The sequence below is a fragment of the Acipenser ruthenus genome, chromosome 4, assembly GCF_902713425.1.
Source record: "Acipenser ruthenus chromosome 4, fAciRut3.2 maternal haplotype, whole genome shotgun sequence".
Classification (NCBI taxonomy): Eukaryota; Metazoa; Chordata; class Actinopteri; order Acipenseriformes; family Acipenseridae; genus Acipenser; species Acipenser ruthenus.
In genome coordinates, this window is record NC_081192.1 from 6,305,385 (window position 1) to 6,329,316 (window position 23,932).

Consider the following 23,932-nt stretch of genomic DNA (forward strand, 5'->3'; position numbering starts at 1 on the left):
GTCACGTCTTTTGTTTGAAGTTTTGATGCAACGACTGGGACGTTATCTTTTAGTCTGTTTCAAAGTATAAACACAGACCTAATTGAGTACCGGCAGGCCACTGTGTGGCGCTCTCTCTCTCTTTCTCGCTGTCGCTCCAACTCTGTCTCGCTCTCTGTCACGTGACTCGGTACCAGCTGCTACCTCGAGTTGCAGAGGAAGGCTGAGCAGGTGAGACACATCCTTATTTATTTTCATTAAATACAAAATACCAATGTTGCATTCCTATAAAAACACAAGAGAGTCATTGCAAAGTCAATATGCTCATCAGTGAAGGGATTTGATGATTTAGGTCTTGAATAATTGTACATCAGGGCTTTTTCGGGTCTGGCTATGTCTGAGTGTAGACGCGAAGGATATGGGGAAGATGCTCACGCCTTATTGATTTTAATATACAGATGCATATCCTCATATAGAACGCTATATATATATATATATATATATATATATATATATATATATATATATATATATATATATATCAATGGTTATTGGTTGTATACGCACTGTGGAGTCTGACCTCGGCTTTACTCCGGTGCGGTAATTGCTTGTGGTTTAGGTTACGGGACACTTATTTTGGTTTAATTTTATTTATCATGTGCATGCTAACAGCAAGTTGTTGTGTTTAGAAAGCTCACAACCTGATGTAAGGTTATTTATTGTCGTCTCGCCATACAAATATTGTTATAGCTTCTTATTATCAACACACAATTGTATATTCAAAAACAAAACCTATAATAAAACGGTTCCAATTTTTAATTATTTACATTTACAGATAGACTAACGGGTATTTAAAGATTGGGATGACAAAACTGTGTTCAGAAGGCAACAGATCTCGAACCAGTTCACCAGAGAACTGTTCTGAGAAGACTGGTCGTTGTCATAGAATTTTTATTTGATCAATCTAAGGGCCTGGCTTCTTGTCATTTTCAATAAATACATAAATATTTCAAAATCACAAGATAAATTATATCCAGATCTCAAATGTAAAAATATATGCAGTCAATTCTCATTAAGACAAACTCGGATTAAACGCATTTCCTAAGCTACCAATTTTCTTCATAGTCCTGGACACATTTGTATAATGTTTCTTGTTTATGCTTGTAGAATGGCTGTGCCTCCCCCCAGTTCCAGTTTTGTTGCTTTTCCACCTGCAGCGGAAGCTGGCCGTGTTTTCTTTGGGAAAAATTCCACACGGCCGAGAGATGAAGTCCAGGAGGTGGTGTACTTTCCATGTGCTGAGTATGAGCCTGGAGCTCAAGTTGAGGTAAGAGTTGAGCGTGGAGCTTAAGTTGAGGTAAGAGATGAGCGTGGAGCTCAAGTTGAGGTAAGAGGTAAGTTTATACAAAATTAGTCGCTCGCCGTACACTTCACTTGTCTCTCAGAAAAGGTGCAAAATTAAGCTGTAAAAATGAAAACATTAGAAAATATTATGCTAAATACGAAATTGACATGTTGAAGGTTTTAAAATCCATTTTCTTGCCTCTTTATCAGTAACAACAAGGCTGCCGCTGGTTCCTCTTGTCTGGTGTTGAGGATCTTTTGTTTCTTTGCTTTCAATTTGGTAGAGGCAGTTATTTAAAGACAACACAATAGATGGCTTTCCGTTGTGTGTAGGGTTTCTTTTATCAAAGGAGATGTCACTTTGCACAATTTTAGCTTTGTTTAGCAGTTCTCTCCCCCAAACTACACACCATAACAATAGGAAACCATTTAAACACAACATATTAACGAATAGGATGTCAAATATTGTGGCAACGCTGGAAAACTTGATGTGTGTGGGTATACAGTGTGCTAATTATCTCTTTCTGTTCTTGCTTTCAGTGTACTTACATTACCATTAATCAAGCTCAAAGGACTCACGCTGTTGTCCTAAGCAGACCTGCCTGGTTGTGGGGGGCTGAAATGGGAGCCAATGAGCATGGTGTCTGCATTGCTAATGCGGCTGTTGTTGCCAGAGAGCCTGGTGCCCGGACAGAAGCCTTGCTTGGGATGGATCTTGTCAGGTAAGTAATTGCCAGAAAGCAGCACGCTAGTAACAATATCCTAATACATGTAAGTATTCTGCACAGGTACTGTATTTTAATTACACAGTAAAATAACAGTTACTTAACTAATGTCTTGCATGTCCGTGTTGGGAATACACAGTGAGCCTTTCTAAATTTTGTTGTCGTGTTGCTTTTATGCTCTCAGCTGAAGTATGCCTTTGACCTTCAGTGATGGGTGTGGAGATGCAACATTTCATTTTAATGACAAAGCATTGTCTTATAATACAGAATCAAACTGTAACTGGCATCACATACAGTGTCCTGGAACATTAATATATGGTAATGTTGTGTCACTGGCAGTAAATCTGTTGGCTAGGAATCAGATCAGAAATGACCGTGTAAGCAGACGTGGGTGGCGACAGTGAAATTTCAATCTTGGAGGAAAGGTCTGAGCTGCAGGCTGTATTTGAATCCAGGAAGACAAAGGGGAGTTTCAGGTTTTTCTTTTAACACATTTCATTCAGTTCAGAGGCCCACTGTCTTTGTGAGGAGCTATCAAATGCTCTTCAGAGACTGGGACTGGATGAGTTTCGTTTTCTGTGTATTTGTGACGGGGTACACCCCGCCCCTGTGTGTGTGTGTGTGTATTATTTTGTATTTGTGTTGTGTTGTTATTATTTGGTTTGGTGTGTTAAAAACACAGTTTTATTGTTATTATTGTTTGACAGCCTGGATGGGTGTTGACCACCCGTATGAGAAAAACCGTGCCGAATGTGGTCGAAGGATAAACTAGGTCATTGATAGCCAGTTAATCCCTTGTATAAAAACAAGCAGCTTTGGCTGAATGGGGTTAGTGTGTTCAGAGATGGAACGAGAGAAGTGAGTCGTGAGATAAAGAAAGGAATATCTAAAACAATTGCTACCCGTGCTGGTTTTACACCAGCACGATACATGTTTGTTCTGCATCTGTTTTGTTTGTTTATGTTGGCCACTGTGCCGTTTTGTTTATACCAGTGTTTTGTGTTTGTTTAAATATTTTATTTCTCAGCGCTTCCATACCCCAGTATTGTTGTCTAGTGTAGTTCCTGGTCTGCCGTCACCCGCAATGCACCGTGCCACAGTATTCAATGGTAATTTGATTGTGTTCCTGTCTAGTGAAATGCTAGCCAACCAAGCGAGTGGACCAGTTTACTTGAGCTGGAATGTTGTGAGAATTACTGTGCATGCATAATGGGATATCATTCCGAAGAGCACATTAGGACACTTAATAAACCACAATGTGAATCATGTAGGGACATGTTATTGTGATTAGATTTATATTAAAGCTAGTAAGATATGGCATTTATGACTTTTCAAAGAAGCAGAGTAATTCAAAGCTCATCCATCATACATCTCTAGAACAAAGCTATTTTACAGTTTTGTGTGGACTATCTGAATTCCCATTGAAGAATAAATAATACAAGATGTCTATAATGTTCTGCATGGGTGTTTTTAAAATAAAATGGTCTTCCTAATTTAACCACCAATTAAATTGAATATTGAATAAACTAATTAAACCACTCGTATGTTATCCATGTGGCAATATTTATTTGATCTTTCTTTCAGATTTCAGAATAAAGCATAGACCCCAGTAATTCACCCGCCACTGATTCATGCAGTCATGGTTTGAATCCCTGCCGTGTTGAGTTTATATGCTTGACTGGGGACCCACAGGGAGTGCTGGATAGGGGGGAATGTCGGGCGATATGGTCATTTTATTTACTCCGAAAGAACTGCATTATCACTCTTGTTTTTTTTATAGGAAAGATACTCAATTTCATGCTTCCTCATAGTTTTGGCCAATGTATTTATGTGCTTAATTAACTCAATTCCATTGTGCAGTTGACAGAACTATTTAGGTTTTAGGAGTGTGGTAAACTCAACCCTTTTATATGCCGTGACAGGGAAGTTGTCTGGGTGTACTAAAACGTTGACAAAATGAAAAAAACAAACAGAAGATCAAACAAGCATCCTATTTAAGTAATCTGTTTAATTTCTACACAGACGCTCAGAGCTTAATTCAAGTAAATGAGTCACTCATGATACAACACAATACTGTTTAGTAGAGATCCATTTTAATTAAAGCCGTGTAAACTTCTTGGCACATCTGTATTCTCATCACAGGAGTGTCATCTGATATTTAATTTCATGCTTCCCCATAGTTTTGTTGTTTGCCAGTCTTGCTTTTCTGTCGTCTCCAAACAGCCTTTTACTGAATCTGGACAAGTCGTCCTGCTGCATGAATCCAGGTCTAGTTAAACCCTGGCCAGATGACTAGGATTTTCACAGAATGCTGCAAAAACATTTTTTGGCCATGAATAGCAGTTTTATTTAGAGCACCAACTCTTTGTAACCAACATTTCCCCAGACAATGACACAGTCCCTTCCAATATATTAATTTGTGTGAATCCTCTAGTATTTTCCTTTTAAAAGATTATATTTGGTACAACACTAGATTAGGAAAATCTCTGTTTGCACAGCCGTGCTTTCGGATTATGTTGCACTTTCATGGTGAATCAGTAGCAGACTTCATGAAAGCCAAGGCAAGCAGACTGAGAGCTTGCTATAATCTAGTGTTGTACCAGATACACGTTTTAAAGGGAAATGCATATTTGGTATAACATGTTTCTTTCAAAGCAGCATATTTTAGACCAATATACTGTAGTGAATGGAAGTGCAGAGTAGGTAAGATGCATTCAATTGTTTTGTTAGCTGCAATCACTTTAACCAATAAGAGTTGCCCTTCTTGCTAGCCAATCATAGTGATCTGCTCACTCAAGCCATTCAATAATTCACAGCCATGCACACCCTTATTGTCATTATAAAATGATGAAGGAAAACAGATAACATCCTTACTTTTTTCATTTAGTTGAGTACAGACTATGTTCTAATTTCTGATTCTACAGTATGTCTTACGGAAATGGGTTTAGGATTAATACGAGTCATATTTCAAAACTATTTTTAAAATGTAATCCATTGCAGTACGTTCACTGCTGAAAATGAAAGTCATTTTGGTTATAAAAATGATCTGCTGTGAGTTATGGCAAGTACAATTTTTGAAAACCTTTTTGCAAGAAGTTTTATCATCAGTTATATTTAGCACTGCCAAAATCATATTTCAAGTGAGAAAGAGTGTGTTATACTCAGTCATTTTAGGCAGCTGTAGCCTCCTAATATATATATCATGGTAGATTAAAAGATTTGATGTGCAAAAGAGTCACCAGTTATTTTAATGAGTCAGCAGCTGCCTAGTTCTTGTGTTTTCTCACTTTTCATCAAGAAAATTCTTTAGCTTGATTTGGTGTTGTATGGTAGCTTTCGGGGTTGTTGATTTGAACTCTTCCCTTATTATGCTCCGCTGAGAGGCATACTGTAACTGTGGCACACTTTACGCATTTTTCTATATATCTGGAGAATCGCTTACCTATTGTCATGAAACATGGTTTTAAAATTATTAACATAGAGAGTACCGGATTCTGACGATGTATGGAGGTGTCTGTCTATCCATCCATCTGTACATTATTGCATATGTGGAAAATTGCTTATCAAAGTGTGATTAAACATTGCGTTGCTACAGTAAGTACTGTTGACAGTCATGGTCATCATCTCTTTTTTTATCATACTGATAGCTTTCATTTTTGGTGTACCTCCTGGATAGGCTGTTCTGATAAAGCAACCTGCATATCAACAATTCAGATCATTCAAAAAAAATCCCAGAAACTTTTTGCTTTTGATTTTAGACTTGGACTAGAAAGAGGATCAACAGCCAAAGTGGCCTTAGACACCATAGTGTCCCTTCTGGAAGAGCACGGTCAAGGTGGAAACTATTCCGAGGATAGGAACGCCTATCAAGCTTTCCATAGTGCTTTTCTGATTGCAGACAGAATGGAAGGCTGGGTGCTGGAGACTGTTGGGAAATACTGGGCTGCAGAGAGAATCACGGGTTAGTAGATCCAGACATTCTGGCACAATCAGCACTGCTGCTGTCAGTCTCAATCTGATCTCATTGCCTCCCTGTGAAGCATCTCTTTCCTTGGGCTTTGTTACAAGGTTACAGCTACTAAATAAATCATTCAGATTGTCACCCAAAAATGCTTGCTTTATAACCATGTGCCGGGCGTTAAAAGGCTGTGCTTTTTAGCAACAGCAAGGAAAACAAACAGCATAATTGGGAAACAGTATATTCTAGAATTACAAAGTCAGTCAGATGTACATCGCAGAGACCTGTGTTAAATCTCCCAAAATCTTGTGAAAGATAAATCTGATCGAAAATGACTGTTTAAACAAATTAATCAAAACAATCAAATGCTTGAATAATTTCTATTTTCAGTTTTTTTCATCGAGAGCTTTTTTTTTTTTTTTTGTACCCTGTAGACTTTTATACTGTACACATTGTTGTTTCATGTTGCAATTTCTTTTCACAGAAGGATTTAAGGGCCTTTGCGAGCACTTGTCTATAACTACAAACATTGATGCAGAGCATCCTGAGCTCAGAAGTTATGCACAGGAACAGGGGTGGTGGAGTGAGGGACAGGAGTTCAATTTCTCTGAAGTTTTCTCATTACCAAACAAGGAAAGTAGCCCCTGTGCTGGCAAGGAATTCTTTGGAAATCAAGAGGGTAAGAAGGGTGAACTTAAAGAATCTGCTTTGAGGGTCTGGAACTAAAGTGTGACATTTCTGAGCCAGGCCAATTTCGGATCCTGGAGCAACACATCCTTAAGGGAAGTCAGAGGTTAATACTTGCATTTGTCATGATTAAGCGCTTGTTTTTGCTGTCTAATTAAAGCAATACACAATATTGTGTTTTCTCTCTTTGTTTTTGTTGAAGTTTAGTTTTAAAATAAAACTCTTTGGCAGAAACGATACATTTCGTGAGTTTCTTAGTCAATTGATCTAAATTATGTCAGATCTAAATACCATATTCCTTGAATTTAAGACGCACTTTTTAAAGCAATTTTTTCTTCTAAAAAATGGCCTGCAATTTGAGTAAGTGATGCGTGTATTAAAATAGCCAACAAAAAACGTGAGTGACTGACTGCCTGACTAGGAGAGATTCATTGGGGGAGTTTTTTTTTACTGGAAGACCCTCTTTTCACCTGACGTCATGGAAATGAAGGGGAAAGGAGGTCGATATGCAAATTAGCCATGCGTAGAGTTCTCTGTGCATGGTTTCCATGCACAGAGAACAGGTACAGGAGAGAATCTCACCTGGAAATCCATGGTTGTCAGGTGACATCTTGTTTGAGTGAAACTGTTTAAAGCACAGTGTTAAGCTTGTGTAATAAAGCTGTGATTTGTAAATACCTTGTGCCTGGTTGTTTAATAATGTGTTTTACTGCTCTTGCCCGGATTGTTTTTCAAATGTCCATTGGTGGGGTGGCATATCGTTAGTAGTGAATAATATTTCAACTAATTTATCACACGACTTACTAATTAAATAAAATAGAAAATAATTAACGCAGAGGTATATAATGAAACTGTCCAATCCAGTTATTGCAGATCACCATGGCTGAAAACCACGGCGGTTTGAAGGGTATAGAACGAGCTCATAAACATTTTCACGTGAAATGCGGGTTTCCATGGCGTGGATTTCCCGTGTTTTACGTCGGCGTGGATTTCCCGTGATTTACCCTGTCCCTTTCTATGGCCGTTATTTTTGGCCACAAACCTGATCATCTCGAGCTGTTCACGCGCAAACGTTCACGCGCATCGCCACTTCACGTGTAAATAACCACACATGGAAACTCCCCCATCATTGTTACATACATGTTAATGTACCAATATACAGTATGCGTTACCAATATGCTTAATAAAAAAATCCTTTGTATGAATGGCTCTTACTTGCACTTGAGGTTGTATCTTTGTAAATACATATTTATTTGATGTTTTATTTTTTCCTCAAATTGAGGGTGGGAAATTTGGGCTGCATCTTAAATTCAAGGGAAACAATAGATTTATCTTTTAAATAAATAAAACAGGACCCTTTCTAAAATGTTCTATATTCTCACTGACGGAAGTACATTAAAGGGATTCATATGCACTATTAGGTGTTTGATATGCATAACCCCGGTAGCCAGTGCATAGGATTTCAATCATCTCAACAAGTGTATTTAGTCCTGCTGCAATTCATATAATCTGAATAGACCCCAGGTCATTCAGGTTGTAGGCCAGTTGTCTCTATGGGTTACTGTTTGCTGTAAAGCCTACATGCAGCTTAAACGTTCTACATGTACTGTAAGGGAGTCTGGAGATTGGTTTACTCCCCTTTTTTTGCAGGAGACCTGACGGTGCAGACAGTGATTGATGCCCTTCGAGACAAGGAGACTGGTGTGTGTGTGGACTCGGAGTCTCTCCTCACCACAGCCAGCATGGTGTCAGTCCTGCCTCAGAGCACTGCCTCCCCGTGTGTTCACTTCTTCACTGCCACGCCTGACCCAGCAAGGTGAGCCAGCCAGGCATGCTCTGTTTCCAGGTTGAATGAACAGAAAAACGCTTTTTAAACACAAACACCACCTGAACGGTACTGGGTTGGTTCTGTGTGAGGTCCAATTAAAGAGCAGTGTTCCTCAATGCCCTTACCCGTTTAACTAATTTGGAATAGATTTAGACTGTAGTGCTGGAAGGAAAAAGTTAAAACCAAGCTTAACAACGTTTTTAAGTGCAATGTACTGACATCCAGAAGAGAGCAGTTTGTGGCACCAGTAGTAGCTTATTGTTAGAATCCGGGCTACAGTGTACAGTAGATGGAGTGATCACTAGCACCTCTTTCAAATATTAATTCAACATTAATGGCCTGAATGGCCTCCTCTCGTTTGTAAACTTTCTTATTATATAGTCTAGATAACTGCACAGTGCTTATGAACAGCAGAATTCAACTTACTCCATTATTAATACATTTTACCAGTTCAATTTAATAAACCATTATTTATCATTTTCCATGCCCTATATTTCTGTTGCTATTCACAGTAACTGAATATCGAATTTTATGCATCATGGGAACAGGCGTGATTTTTTCCCATTGTAAAAGCCTCAAATGTAGCTGCTACTTTTAGTTTTTTATAATGGAGAAAAGTGAATGCACCTATCTAAAAGTGAATACAACTATCTAAAAGTGAATACACCTATCTAAAAGTGAATACAACTATCTAAAAGTGAATACACCTATCTAAAAGTGAATACGCCTATCTAAAAGTGAATACACCTATCTAAAAGTGAATACACCTATCTAAAAGTGAATACGCCTATCTAAAAGTGAATACACCTATCTAAAAGTGAATACACCTATCTAAAAGCGAATACACCTATCTAAAAGTGAATGCACCTATCTAAAAGTGAATACGCCTATCTAAAAGTGAATACGCCTATCTAAAAGTGAATACACCTATCTAAAAGTGAATACACCTATCTAAAAGTGAATACACCTATCTAAAAGTGAATGCACCTATCTAAAAGTGAATACGCCTATCTAAAAGTGAATACGCCTATCTAAAAGTGAATACGCCTATCTAAAAGTGAATACACCTATCTAAATGTGAATACACCTATCTAAAAGTGAATACACCTATCTAAAAGTGAATACGCCTATCTAAAAGTGAATACGCCTATCTAAAAGTGAATACGCCTATCTAAAAGTGAATACGCCTATCTAAAAGTGAATACGCCTATCTAAAAGTGAATACGCCTATCTAAAAGTGAATACGCCTATCTAAAAGTGAATACGCCTATCTAAAAGTGAATACGCCTATCTAAAAGTGAATACACCTATCTAAAAGTGAATACGCCTATCTAAAAGTGAATACACCTATCTAAAAGTGAATACGCCTATCTAAATTTGAATACGCCTATCTAAAAGTGAATACGCCTATCTAAAAGTGAATACGCCTATCTAAAAGTGAATACGCCTATCTAAAAGTGAATACACCTATCTAAAAGTGAATACACCTATCTAAAAGTGAATACACCTATCTAAAAGTGAATACGCCTATCTAAAAGTGAATACGCCTATCTAAAAGTGAATACACCTATCTAAAAGTGAATACGCCTATCTAAAAGTGAATACGCCTATCTAAAAGTGAATACGCCTATCTAAAAGTGAATACGCCTATCTAAAAGTGAATACGCCTATCTAAAAGTGAATACAACTATCTAAAAGTGAATACACCTATCTAAAAGTGAATACGCCTATCTAAATGTGAATATGCCTATCTAATAAGCTACGAACTCCGAGATGCAAAGTAAAACTAGACTGCTACATTGTATCACATGTATATGTAATTGCCACACAGTTTTATGTGGTAAAGATCTAGTTGCGACATTACCAGCTGCTTGGTAGTTTCTCCAGTGCTAAACTATTCTTTCTTTGTATCTTTTAAGGTCCATATTCAAGCCCTTTATCTTTGTTGACGATGTGAAGCTAGTGCCTCAAGCACAATCCCCCTGCTTTGGGGAGGTGGACCCAGTAAAGCTACAGCCTCGCTTTGAAAGCAAAGTTGACCGCAGACATGAGCTATACAAAGCCCATGAGTGGGCTCTGACAGTAATTGATAGTGAAGAGGTAAGGAACTGCATGCTTTCCTTCAGGCCCAGCTGCAGCATGAATGCTGTGGGGGAGTATTCACTTATTTAGGGCGGGCTCATTTTGGAAAAGACAAATCAATTCGCTCGTATTCTCTACTATTTTACTTCACTATGATGACAATAAAGAAATAAAGAAATCATATGACAGCAAAATATTATGAACTATCCACACAGCACAAATTACCACAGCTCTTTCTGAAAAGTATTTTTTTTTCCTTTAAATTATTATTACCACATTGGCAACAACGGGGTGTCTGAGCAACAGTACTTGAAACGAACACAATCATACAGTGAGCAGGCCCTCTACAGAGATTGCAATAAACAGATTCCCACGCACACCACATTACTGTAAAGTAATGAATGTACATATAGTACTTACTTTCAACTGACTATTCAATACTGAATATAAAAAGCATACACTCTTGAAAACAGTCCGACAAGGCGACCCTGCGAAGGGGTTTCCAAACACTAGAAGCAACTAGACATTTTAAATTATTATTATTATTGTGTTTTGCTTTAATTTAATTTGATTTGATTAATGATTTCTCATCGATTTTGTTTATTTAAGCGATAGTGCCCGTCGATGATGGCTCTACTTGTGATAGTTGACCGCGGTAGCTGTCCAGAGTCGAAAGCGAGGACACTAACGAAAGTCAAGGTCAACTATCACACGGTAGAGCCGTCATCGAGAGGGCACTATCTCTATTAGAAAATTGTTTTACCATTGTTTTCTTTAAAAACAAACAAAAAAAACCCTTAAAACCTAGATTTACCTTGAACTTGTACTGATTCGTCGGGTCCCTTTTCGCTGAGTAAAGACGTTCTAAGAAAATAGTCCTGGACATTTAAAAAAAATAAATAACAAGGATGACATACATATAAAGAGAAAAACAATGCAATTTAATTAGTAAATTGATTTAAATGTTGTATTAACTTGTTAGAGTTTTAAACCCCTATTTATAATCTGGACATTGCCAAGGGATGAATGGAGCAATTACTGGATAGTCCGTGTATGATGGAGTCTGAGCTACCAATACAATCTCTCATTAAATACCACTCTAAAATGCGTCTTAACTCACCATGTTTCTACCTTCAGCCAAGGCCTTTCTCTTCTGAATCTATATATGAATGGAGCAATATCACTGAACTGTCCGCATCTCGCTTTGTTGTTGTTAAATGATGCTGTGTCTGCGCTCCAGTTGAGCTGACAGTCTGTGATTGGCTCTTGGCAGGTACAGGATTGGCCTCTTTCGTCGATGCAAAGTATTGATTGACTGGTTTTGGACCAATTGTTTAGTATTTACTGTCCAATAGTGAACTACGTTTAAAAATACAGCAAGTCAAAAAGAAAAAGCTAGCACTTGCGCGGATTGATTTTAAATTTGATTCACAGTTGGTGCTGAGACATTCCAGCGGGCATCTGCCACTAGAACTGGAAGCTGACGGTACTGAATCAATGTAGAATCTCAAACTGGGGGGGCACTGGACCTAAACTAGGGGGGGCCAGGCCCCCTAAGGCCCGCCCATGACGCCTGGCCTGCTTTTCTTCATCCTTATTAAAAAATAGAAGGCACAAACTGCCTCTTCTTAATTACAGTAGCAGCATGTTTGATGTGCAGTGGCGGCTTCACGCAGGTGGTGTTTAGGCTGGATACGGTGTTTTAATTAGTGGTTTGCTGTCTTGGTGGGAGGGAAATGAATTACATTTAAACTGAGTAGGAGTGAGTCTGAATAATCGAGTATTCTAAATAAAATTACTACTGTAATACTTTGATGAAGTTTCGAATACTTGTTCATTTCTAAAACAAATGCAAAAATGTGCAACTACATCCGGAAAAACTTATTTTTGACAGAGGGGAAAGTTAAGTGATCAGCCACTACAATTGTCACCTCACTGATAACTGACAGGAGGCGCGCACACTTCATTACCTAGCTCTGCTATTGGCTAAGGGAGTACATGGTCAGAGTAAATGGCATCTTAAAAAAAAAAAAAAAAAAAGCAATGCGTGGAAGTATTTTGAAAGTTAAACGAGACCACCGTGCAATGTAATTTCTACAGCACAAGTATTTTGTATCGTAAATCAACAGTACTCAATCATCTAAAATACAAGCATCCATCTGTTACTTTGGAAGAAAATACAAAATGTGGCAAAAAACAAACAAGCATTGCATCTTTTACTGTGCGCAGTAGTCGGTGATGTGGTGCGTCTCGCGCTGGGAAGAAAAAGGCTTTTTTTTTTGGTTTTGTTAAAATAAAAGTAAATTTTAATGTCAATTTTGACTGCAAACTACCCAGGCAATGTTAAGCCTTAGCTGTGCTGTTATTGGTCTCCTACTGATACCGGCTTGATACCGGAATTAGACTTTTTAAAAAATGATTATTATATTATGGAATCAGGAAGTATGGGTACTGTTCATCTCATTTTTATGTTAATATATATTTATTATAGCATAGATGTTATTGAGCAAGCCTATTTTGTTGTGCTTTGTAAGTAAGCAGTCGTGTTGTGTGCTTTATACAAGTTGTCAAAGGGTGTTAAAAATGCTTTTTTTTTTTTATAAAGTTCTGCATTTTATAATTAATACTCCTCTGCTGTGTATTATTTCTTACTTCTAGTTTAAATATTTTTTTACTTTGAATACATTAGATGCCTTAGATGTTTCTTCGCTGTTACTGTTAACGTATGTATTTATGTATCCCTATGTGTGGTTGCTGCTATACGTTCTAAGGACATGTCACTGTTATGAGTAACTAGAGGTTGAGTATTCGGGTATTCGAAACTTTTATTCTTGGTATGTTTGAATATCTTATTATTCGAAATTCCTAAAACTGAGAAAATACAGACAGAACCCAGGGAGGATGTGAGCAGCAGCCTCTTTTTTTCTGAGATCGTTGTAAACGCAGCAGAAGTACGCATTTCAAGCTTCAGGAGGGCAGGACAGGAGAAAGCAACATGCTTTCGGTGCGACGGTGCTTTCGATTTTACCAAGTGTTTCTGAACATTATTGTTATGTTTTTTTTCAGTGGAAATTGTACAGTATATAGACAATTCAGATTGGACTATTTGCCACAATTGCAATTGACCAGAAGATGCCATGTAAAATAAAATAATAATTAAAAAAAAACGCACAGACCATTCGTCCACCGGTGGCCCTGCAGTAGGTGCTTTGAAAATATCCCATACACCCTGAGTTACAAAACAAATTCAAGGGTATAACAATATTGAACACATCATGTTTCAGGAAATGTTATCTTTGTATGTTTAAGCCATGTGTGCAATGGCATTTAACCATGCTGCTGCTCATATGATAACTAATTTGAACAAGTGAATTGCTTCTCAGCAGACCACACTGTATTATACTTTTAATATATACATAGCCTGCAACTGCAGCGTTTCAAAGCTTTCCTCCCTCGGCACCGACTGGGAATTAACATAGTTTGAAACAAAAATAGAAAAGTCATTTTTAGCAGTACAGCACACCAATAACTCTTTCGACACCGCAGACCTGTACAGAGGTCTAGGAAAGATAACTAATTAAAACTGCAGACCACTATTATAGACTGCAGAGTAATACCTTATCAACAAATAACACAACATGTTGACGGTAAACAAATAGATAAATAATACACACCAGGCTTACTTTTGATAGCTATTTTCAGTTTGCTTTTCTATTGTACCTGGATATCTCTGTCTGTTACGGTAATTATACAGGGAAACCAGTTTCATAATTAACAAGTTTCATGATGTTTAAACGAAGAACCCCTTTCTGCTCAAAAAAAAAATGTTACTCTGAAATGTAAGCTAGTGCAGTATTGTAAAGACCAGCAATAAAGGGCCCTATAAAAATGTTATCCAGAGTCATGTTTCTGTAGAGTGCTGAGGAGTTAACACATGCAAAAAGTTGCTTGAACATGCAGTGAATTAGTCTAATACATGACAGGACAGTTGAGCTGTCGTACATGCCTGTCATGGTCATGGTCATGTACATGGCACCCACACATGCATACCTGTGTTAGCTAGTGGCTGGCACATGCTTCTTACTGTGGGCTGTTTCTGCCCACCAAATCTCACTGTCCTGCCATACATAATTTAGATTCTACAGCTTGCTGCTCTGTTCTACTTATTTTCCATCTCCTTCTACGTACTTGTTTATTCACTTGCATAATCTGTTGACTGGCCATAAGCAACATGAGGATACTGCTTACACTTACTTAGAACTGTAGCTTGATTATGAAGACAGGCTGAATGGTTCACCCGGGAGAGATTGGGTTTCTTTACAGGAATAGAAGGCAGGCTGAATGGCTCACCCGGGAGAGATTGGGTTTCTTTACAGGAATAGAAGGCAGGCTGAATGGTTCACCCGGGAGAGATTGGGTTTCTTTAGAGGAATAGAAGGCAGGCTGAATGGTTCACCCGGGAGAGATTGGGTTTCTTTACAGGAATAGAAGGCAGGCTGAATGGCTCACCCGGGAGAGATTGGGTTTCTTTACAGGAATAGAAGGCAGGCTGAATGGTTCACCCGGGAGAGATTGGGTTTCTTTACAGGAATAGAAGGCAGGCTGAATGGTACACCCGGGAGAGATTGGGTTTCTTTACAGGAATAGAAGGCAGGCTGGATGGCTCACCCGGGAGAGATTGGGTTTCTTTACAGGAATAGAAGGCAGGCTGAATGGCTCACCTGGGAGAGATTGGGTTTCTTTACAGGAATAGAAGGCAGGCTGAATGGTACACCCGGGAGAGATTGGGTTTCTTTACAGGAATAGAAGGCAGGCTGGATGGTTCACCCGGGAGAGATTGGGTTTCTTTACAGGAATAGAAGACAGACTGAATGGTTCACCCGGGAGAGATTGGGTTTCTTTACAGGAATAGAAGGCAGGCTGAATGGTTCACCCGGGAGAGATTGGGTTTCTTTACAGGAATAGAAGGCAGGCTGAATGGCTCACCTGGGAGAGATTGGGTTTCTTTACAGGAATAGAAGGCAGGCTGAATGGCTCACCTGGGAGAGATTGGGTTTCTTTAGAGGAATAGAAGGCAGGCTGAATGGCTCACCTGGGAGAGATTGGGTTTCTTTACAGGAATAGAAGGCAGGCTGAATGGTTCACCCGGGAGAGATTGGGTTTCTTTAGAGGAATAGAAGGCAGGCTGAATGGTTCACCTGGGAGAGATTGGGTTTCTTTACAGGAATAGAAGGCAGGCTGAATGGCTCACCTGGGAGAGATTGGGTTTCTTTACAGGAATAGAAGGCAGGCTGAATGGCTCACCTGGGAGAGATTGGGTTTCTTTACAGGAATAGAAGGCAGGCTGAATGGTTCACCCGGGAGAGATTGGGTTTCTTTAGAGGAATAGAAGGCAGGCTGAATGGTTCACCCGGGAGAGATTGGGTTTCTTTACAGGAATAGAAGGCAGGCTGAATGGCTCACCTGGGAGAGATTGGGTTTCTTTACAGGAATAGAAGGCAGGCTGAATGGCTCACCTGGGAGAGATTGGGTTTCTTTACAGGAATAGAAGGCAGGCTGAATGGTTCACCCGGGAGAGATTGGGTTTCTTTAGAGGAATAGAAGGCAGGCTGAATGGCTCACCTGGGAGAGATTGGGTTTCTTTACAGGAATAGAAGACAGGCTGAATGGTTCACCCGGGAGAGATTGGGTTTCTTTAGAGGAATAGAAGGCAGGCTGTCTTCAGGGCAGTTGTGCTGTCGTTGTGATGTAAAATCAACTTGTCATCTAAAGAAATTAATATAAAAAATTGACAGTGGCTTTTGTATTCCATCAACAGGCCGAAAGATGGTTTGTGATATCTGAATTCAGCTGTTTTTAATATACTAACTGTGGTAATGGTTAACTGATACTTTTGTAATGTTACGCCTTAAGTCGGTCACTGGCTTCATTTTTTTTATTGAGCTTTTTTAATTGAACAGTTAAGATTAATAGAGACTGGCTGTCTGTATTGTCCATTAATAATGATGTCTTAAAAGGACATTCATAGGGATTATCAGAATCTGGAGGCATATGGATGCACTCTTGCCTTTTCATCCATATGCCTGTGGGAAGTATTAACAAGTAAATACATTTACAATACCCAATCAAGAGTAACTAGCTGATATGTGTAATGGTTTTAATTAATTAACACTCTTAATTATGAATTACTTCCAACCAAGCTCAAGATCTGGAAAGTGAAACCCAGTCAAACAGTAACAACACAACACGGATATAGTTATTCTTATTCTTATTATTTATTTCTTAGCAGACGCCCTTATCCAGGGCGACTTACAATCGCAAGCAAATACAAATACATTCAAGTGTTACAATACAAGTAATACAATAAGAGCAAGAAATACAATAATTTTTGTTCAAGTGTGATAAACCACAATTCAATAATACAGCAGATAATAGTGGTAGTTACATCAGGATATGATTAAATAGTGATAGTTACATCAGGATATGATTAAGTACAAAATACTACAGGTTAAACACTTGGCAGATTACAATATTCTGAAGTACAGGATTAAATGCAGTAAAACGGGGCAGATAAGAGCAAAATAAAGCACATTTAAATGAAGGGTGATAGTGTCCCAGGATACAACAGAGGAGTTCTACAGGTGCTGTTTGAAGAGGTGAGTCTTAAGGAGGCGCCGGAATGTGGTCAGGGACTGGGCAGTCCTGACATCTGTAGGAAGGTCGTTCCACCACTGCGGAGCAAGGGTGGAGAAGGAGCGGGCTCGGAAGGCAGGGGAGCGTAGCGGAGGTAGAGCCAGTCTTCTAGTGCAGGCGGAGCGGAGAGGTCGAGTGGGGGTGTAGGGAGAGATGAGGGTCTGGAGGTAGCTGGGTGCAGTCTGGTCAAGGCATCTGTAGGCTAGTACAAGAGTCTTGAACTGGATGCGAGCGGTGATCGGGAGCCAGTGGAGCGAGCGGAGTAGTGGAGTAGCGTGGGTGAAGCGAAGCAGAGAGAACACCAGGCGGGCAGCAGAGTTCTGGATGAGCTGGAGCGGACGGGTGGCGGACGCAGGGAGGCCAGCCAGGAGGGAGTTGCAGTAGTCTAGGCGGGAGAGTACCAGGAGCTGGGTGGCACAGTTGGTGAGGAAGGGTCGGATTCTTCGTATGTTGCTAAGGAAGAATCGGCAGGTGCGTGCCAGAGTGGAGATGTGCTGGGAATAAGAGAGGCAGGGGTCCAGGGTGACTCCATCGTTCTTAGCGGAGGAAGAGGGAGAGAGTGTGGTAGATTCCAGAGGAACAGAGATAGAGAGATCAGAGGAGGGGAAGGAGGAGGGAAAGAAAAGGAGGTCAGATTTAGAGAGGTTGAGTTTGAGGTGATGCGAGTGCATCCAGGTGGAAATAGCAGACAGACAGGTAGAGATACGGGAGGAGATGGTGGAGTCAGAGGTGGGGAAGGAGAGGAAAATCTGAGCATCATCAGCATAGAAATGGTATGAGAAACCATAGGATGCGATGAGGGGGCCCAGGGAGCGAGTGTAGAGAGAGAACAGGAGAGGACCCAAGACTGACCCTTGGGGGACTCCAGTTAAGAGTGGGTGAGGTGTGGAGGTTGCTCCACGCCAGGTTACCTGGTAAGTGCGGTTAAAGAGGTAGGAGGAGAACCAGGCCAGAGCAGTGCCAGAGATCCCCAGGTCAGCAAGAGATGATAGTAGAATAGAGTAGGATATAGTCTACACATTTTATCAAAGTGAGTTCAGTAATACAGTACAAAAGTAACAAAGTTAATTAGTGTCAAAATAATCAGTACATTTGTTTAGCAGTAGATAATATTCAGTTAATATTTCAACTTCAAGGTGACATGTCAATTATAAATAAAAGCAAGCATTCATCAACATTTTATATTTGTCTTTCTATAATAATAGCAAGGTTCTTAAATCAGTAATCAAATAGCATGAATAAAGCATTACACATTTTAACTGTAGAGAGAGAGAGAATAGAGAGGAAAATTATCAAAATACAAACTCAGTAAATTCTAATTAACAGGATATTACAAAATCGTAATCAATCGTTAGCAATCTGTTGTTTAATTATATATATATCCCTTAATCAAATTCACGACACCTAAACTTAACACCCATTATATTTGTTCTTATTCATTCTGTGTTTATTCTAGCACCAATTTCAATTAAGTAGATTGCTTCAATTATTTCCACTTGTCTGACTATGAAATTATTTCAATCTGCTTTACACTGGCGCCTGGTTTCTACAGTACAGAGACTCATGACCACACCCTGTTACTTTATAACTCTCTCTGCTTGTCTGTTTATTCCATTCTCACATATAGATTCTGTTAAATCTTTTTCAGTTGAACTGGGAATACTCAATGTTTGTCTTGCAGTCGATGCAGGGTTTGATTCAGTCATCTGTGGTCCCACTTGCGTCAGGAGGGTCGGCTTGCAGTAGTTTGTCTGTATTCCTGGTCAGACAACCCAGTCTCGCTCAGTATATAGGAAATCTGGCTGTAAATTTGACCAGTGCCGGCAGGCCAAATCAGTTCATTACTTTATTGGTTCAATGTTTGTTGACCTTTCCTCTTTCTTCGGTGGTGATCCAGTTGGTATTACTGTCTTTCCGTCCTTTATTATTTAAGTTTCTCACAATTTTAACCAAATTATGAGGTGTTCCTTATTGCAAAAAGCAAAAAAAAAAAAAAATTATCAGATGTTACTATGGTGACCTGGGGCCTATTTCTTTCCAAACTATACCGTTACAAACTCCTCAACTTTATTTCCGGTGCTAGATCATTACAGCAAAGTTTAACCCTTTAAATACTCACATCACATGCCACATTAGGTTATTTTATATATTCTGAGAAGCGTTCAATTGTGATAACACATCAGACATTATTGAGTACAAGTGTTTCAGATTATCAGGATCTGGCTTATACCAAGGCCTCTGTCCACCTATCTGTATGTCAAACCTTTTTATATGTCAAAATTTTGACATGTGCATACAGTCAATATATATGTCATTGTGATATTTTTAAGTTAATGATGTCTCAAATTTTACTGCAGTTGAAAATATAGTGGGAAATTAAACAAATGCGTCAAAATGTCCCCTCTGTACTTTGAAGGAGCCAGGTCAGAAGCTCAAAGAGACCATGCTAGATCTGGAAAAGCAAGGACTGCAGGCCATGGAAGACATGCTGCTCAGCACAGAGCCTCTAGACCCTGCTGAGGTAGCTGACCTCTTCTACGACTGCGTCGACACAGAAATCAAATTCTACAAGCGAGGTGTGCCGTTTTAAACACAACCAGAGAATAACAATGTGCATAAAGGTGGGTATGTAAACATATATATATATATATATATATATATATATATATATATATATATATATATATATTTAGCTCAAAGAGCCAGCTGCCCAGCGTTTCGATGTGTTGTACATATCTTTCTCAAGGGAGCCTGTGTTTATGTTTATATACACAGTACTGTGCAAAAGTTTTAGGCAGGTGTGAAAAAATGCTGTAAAGTAAGAATGCTTTCAAAAATAGACATGTTAATATATTATATTTATCAATTAACTAAATGCAAAGTGAGTGAACAGAAGAAAAATCTAAATCAAATCCATATTTGGTGTGACCACCCTTTGCCTTCAAAACAGCACCAATTCTTCTAGGTACACTTGCACAAAGTCAGGGATTTTGTAGGCATATAGTCAGGTGTATGATTAAACAATTATACCAAACAGGTGCTAATGATCATCAATTCAATATGTAGGTTGAAACACAATCATTAACTGAAACAGAAACAGCTGTGTAGGAGGAATAAAACTGGGTGAGGAACAGCCAAACTCAGCTAACAAGGTGAGGTTGCTGAAGACAGTTTACTGTCAAAAGTCATACACCATGGCAAGACTGAGCACAGCAACAAGACACAAGGTAGTTATACTGCATCAGCAAGGTCTCTCCCAGGCAGAAATGTCAAGGCAGACAGGGGTTTCCAGATGTGCTGTCCAAGCTCTTTTGAAGAAGCACAAAGAAACGGGCAACGTTGAGGACCGTAGACGCAGTGGTCGGCCAAGGAAACTTACTGCAGCAGATGAAAGAAACATCATGCTTACTTCCCTTCACAATCGGAAGATGTCCCAGCAGTGCCATCAGCTCAGAATTGGCAGAAAACAGTGGGACCCTGGTACACCCATCTACTGTCCGGAGGAGTCTGGTCAGAAGTGGCCTTCATGGAAGACTTGCGGCCAAAAAGCCATACCTCCGACGTGGAAACAAGGCCAAGCGACTCAACTATGCACGAAAACAGAGGAACTGGGGTGCAGAAAAATGGCAGCAGGTGCTCTGGATTGATGAGTCAAAATTTGAAATATTTGGCTGTAGCAGAAGACAGTTTGTTCGCCGAAGGGCTGGAGAGCGGTACACGAATGAGTGTCTGCAGGCAACAGTGAAGCATGGTGGAGGTTCCTTGCAAGTTTGGGGCTGCATTTCTGCAAATGGAGTTGGGGATTTGGTCAGAATTAATGGTCTCCTCAATGCTGAGAAGTACAGGCAGATACTTATCCATCATGCAATACCATCAGGGAGGCATCTGATTGGCCCCAAATTTATTCTGCAGCATGACAACGACCCCAAACATACAGCGAAAGTCATTAAGAACTATCTTCAGCGTAAAGAAGTCCTGGAAGTGATGGTATGGCCCCCACAGAGCCCTGATCTCAACATCATCGAGTCTGTCTGGGATTACATGAAGAGAAAGAAGCAACTGAGGCTGCCTAAATCCACAGAAGAACTGTGGTTAGTTCTCCAAGATGTTTGGGCCAACCTACCTGCCGAGTTCCTTCAAAAACTGTGTGCAAGTGTACCTAGAAGAGGGTTGTGGGTTCAATCCCCAGTGGGGGACACTGCTGTTGTACCCTTGAGCAAGGTACTTTACCTAGATTGCTCCAGTAAAAACCCAACTGTATAAATGGGTAATTGTATGTAAAATAATGTGATATCTGTATAATGTGAAATAATGTATAATGTGATATCTTGTAACAATTGTAAGTCGCCCTGGATAAGGGCGTCTGCTAAGAAATAAATAAATAAATAAATAATAATAATAATAATAATAAATATTGATTTCTGAACTCTTCCTAAGTTAAAACATTAGTATTGTGTTGTTTAAAAATGAATATGAACTTATTTTCTTTGCATTATTCGAGGTCTGACAACACTGCATCTTTTTTGTTATTTTGACCAGTTGTCATTTTCTGCAAATAAATGCTCTAAATGACAATATTTTTAGTTTATAGAATAAAACAAAAATGTTCATTTTACCCAAACACATACCTATAAATAGTAAAACCAGAGAAACTGATAATTTTGCAGTGGTCTCTTAATTTTTTCCAGAGCTGTATATATATATATATATATATATATATATATATATATATATATATATACTGTGCATAAAACAGTTCCTGAGTGTGACATTTTTGTGATTTAGAATAAGCTAATACATTGTTTAGCTTAGCAGTTATCAAAAAAAAAAAAAAATGCACAAGATTACATCACGTATACAATAAGAGACACTCTACAAGCATATATAAGAAAGCACTGTTAAGATGAAGCACCATGAGAAATTTGGTAGGGACCTAACTGATACGAGCTCCCAGTTACCAAACGCAAAACATAATTGTATTTATAATACACGCTGAATGATAATTTTACTATAAACTCTGGTGTTTTACTGTCTTATTATGCATGGTAGTGGTGCGAGACCCGTCTATAATACCATAAGGTGGTGTCGCAAGACCCGTCTGCAATAAGATTGCCTGTGTATAATAAGGTTTATCATAAAACTCATAAGCTCAGTTTTTACCACCATGAACACCATCAATACATGAATTCATCCAACCACCCTCCAAAATGATTCGTACTAATAATATTGTACATGTAGTTTTCCTGCTTTGTTATAATTGTTACAGTAAACTGTTTTTTTTGTTTCTCATTTTCAGCCACAGTCCAACAGCCTTTAACACATATTTCCTCTATTTGAGCCTTGTTGGATATTCTTAACTTTGCTGGATTTTGAAACTTGGACTGCAGTTTCTCTTGGCCATCAGCTGCAATGGTTGCTTTTGCATCACACTGTTCATTGCGACTGTTCTATGTAGTGTTAGGAGAAAAGAATCTATGGACTGATTGACAAGTGTGTGCATGCAGGTTGACATAGGATGTGTTTGTGGTTGCAACACTAATTCAATTTACAATTGTAACAAAACTGAAATGCAATACTAGCCTATATGTGCGTAAAGCTTAAACAATTAGCATTTCAGTTATATTTGTCATGAATGCATGCAAAAGGTGGAAAATCAGTTTGTCAAAATGCTTTAAAAGTAAAAGCATCACATGCTTTCCTATAGTAATTCATTTTTGTGCATTTTGTGTATTATTTATTGAAGCCAAATAAAGAAGGAAATGCAACATCAAAATCGAATATGTGGATAGCTTATTCATGAGAACACTGTGTATGAGAATTTCATTTATTGCACGGTAACTTTAAGCCGTCTTATAATAACTGCCTTAAAATATTGAATTACTACAATGACATCAAATATTTAACGTTTAGCTTTTTTCGTGGTTAATGTAAAAGTAAACTGGGCCCTTACTAGTTTATCAGAAAGTGTTCAATCTGGAATGGCATTTTAAAGTCAGCAGTGATCGTGTTATTAATTGCTGTATAAGGGACACAGCCATCGTGGTTCATCGATCACACTGATATGGAAATGCGTTGTTGTTTGACACTGGAATTCTGTTTCCATTTATACCAGTCATTGCTTGAGAGGCATTACTGGAAGTAGTGTTTTAACAGCTGAAATGGTCACAACTACGAGATCTGAAGAGTCTGAGATTACAAGGAACGGTTTTGATAGATATTACCTTACATTACATTGTAGTTCTTAATTGTATGCTGTTGGTAAATTATGACATTCATAGTGTAGCTTTAGAATTGCCTTACACTTAATGTGTGCAAACCTGTTGTGTGTTTCATCTGTATTCCTTAAAGATGTTTTAAAAAATAATAAACTCTTAATAGTCTCGGAGCATACATTGCATTTGGGTAGTCTTTATTTGTGGAGGTAAGAAGGCACATTGTTTGGTCTGTGGTGCAAGCTTCTAATTTTTTATGTACACAATATTTTCACACAGTACTGTACTAACGACAATCCTTCTCTTTATATGCAATGTACAGTGTGTCAATATGTATATATTGCATATACAGGCTAACTTCACTATAACGAACCCCCATGGGACCTGGAGAAATGTTCGTTATATCAGGGTGTTCACTTTAATA

General features: G+C 38.8%; 1 protein-coding gene across 3 annotated transcripts; it reads left to right on the plus strand.

The window, feature by feature from the left end:
* Positions 1–94: 94 nt before the first annotated feature.
* LOC117399483 (secernin-1-like) lies at positions 95–23,686 on the plus strand. Of its 3 annotated transcripts, none has more exons than XM_033998696.3 (9): positions 95–210; positions 1,147–1,306; positions 1,864–2,045; positions 5,807–6,009; positions 6,491–6,685; positions 8,344–8,509; positions 10,441–10,621; positions 19,713–19,917; positions 22,593–23,686. In XM_033998696.3, exons 2-8 carry the CDS (start codon positions 1,148–1,150, stop codon positions 19,884–19,886), a joined length of 1,260 nt encoding a protein of 419 aa, XP_033854587.3. In that variant the 5' UTR covers positions 95–210; position 1,147; the 3' UTR covers positions 19,887–19,917; positions 22,593–23,686. The 3 variants fall into 3 exon arrangements, with proteins under 3 accessions (XP_033854587.3, XP_033854588.3, XP_058877668.1); XM_033998697.3 differs by having other exon boundaries at positions 133–210; positions 1,197–1,306; XM_059021685.1 differs by lacking the exons at positions 95–210; positions 1,147–1,306 and adding an exon at positions 1,357–1,366.
* Positions 23,687–23,932: the final 246 nt, after the last annotated feature.

What these genes read in the sequence shown, in the direction of transcription:
- LOC117399483 (XM_033998696.3), top strand. Translation starts at nt 1,148, where the DNA reads ATGGCTGTGCCTCCCCCCAGTTCCAGTTTTGTTGCTTTTCCACCTGCA. An exon ending in ATTCTTTGGAAATCAAGAGG is followed by an intron (nt 6,686 to 8,343) that starts GTAAGAAGGGTG and finishes CTTTTTTTGCAG; the next exon opens with GAGACCTGACGGTGCAGACA. An exon ending in CAGTAATTGATAGTGAAGAG is followed by an intron (nt 10,622 to 19,712) that starts GTAAGGAACTGC and finishes TGTACTTTGAAG; the next exon opens with GAGCCAGGTCAGAAGCTCAA.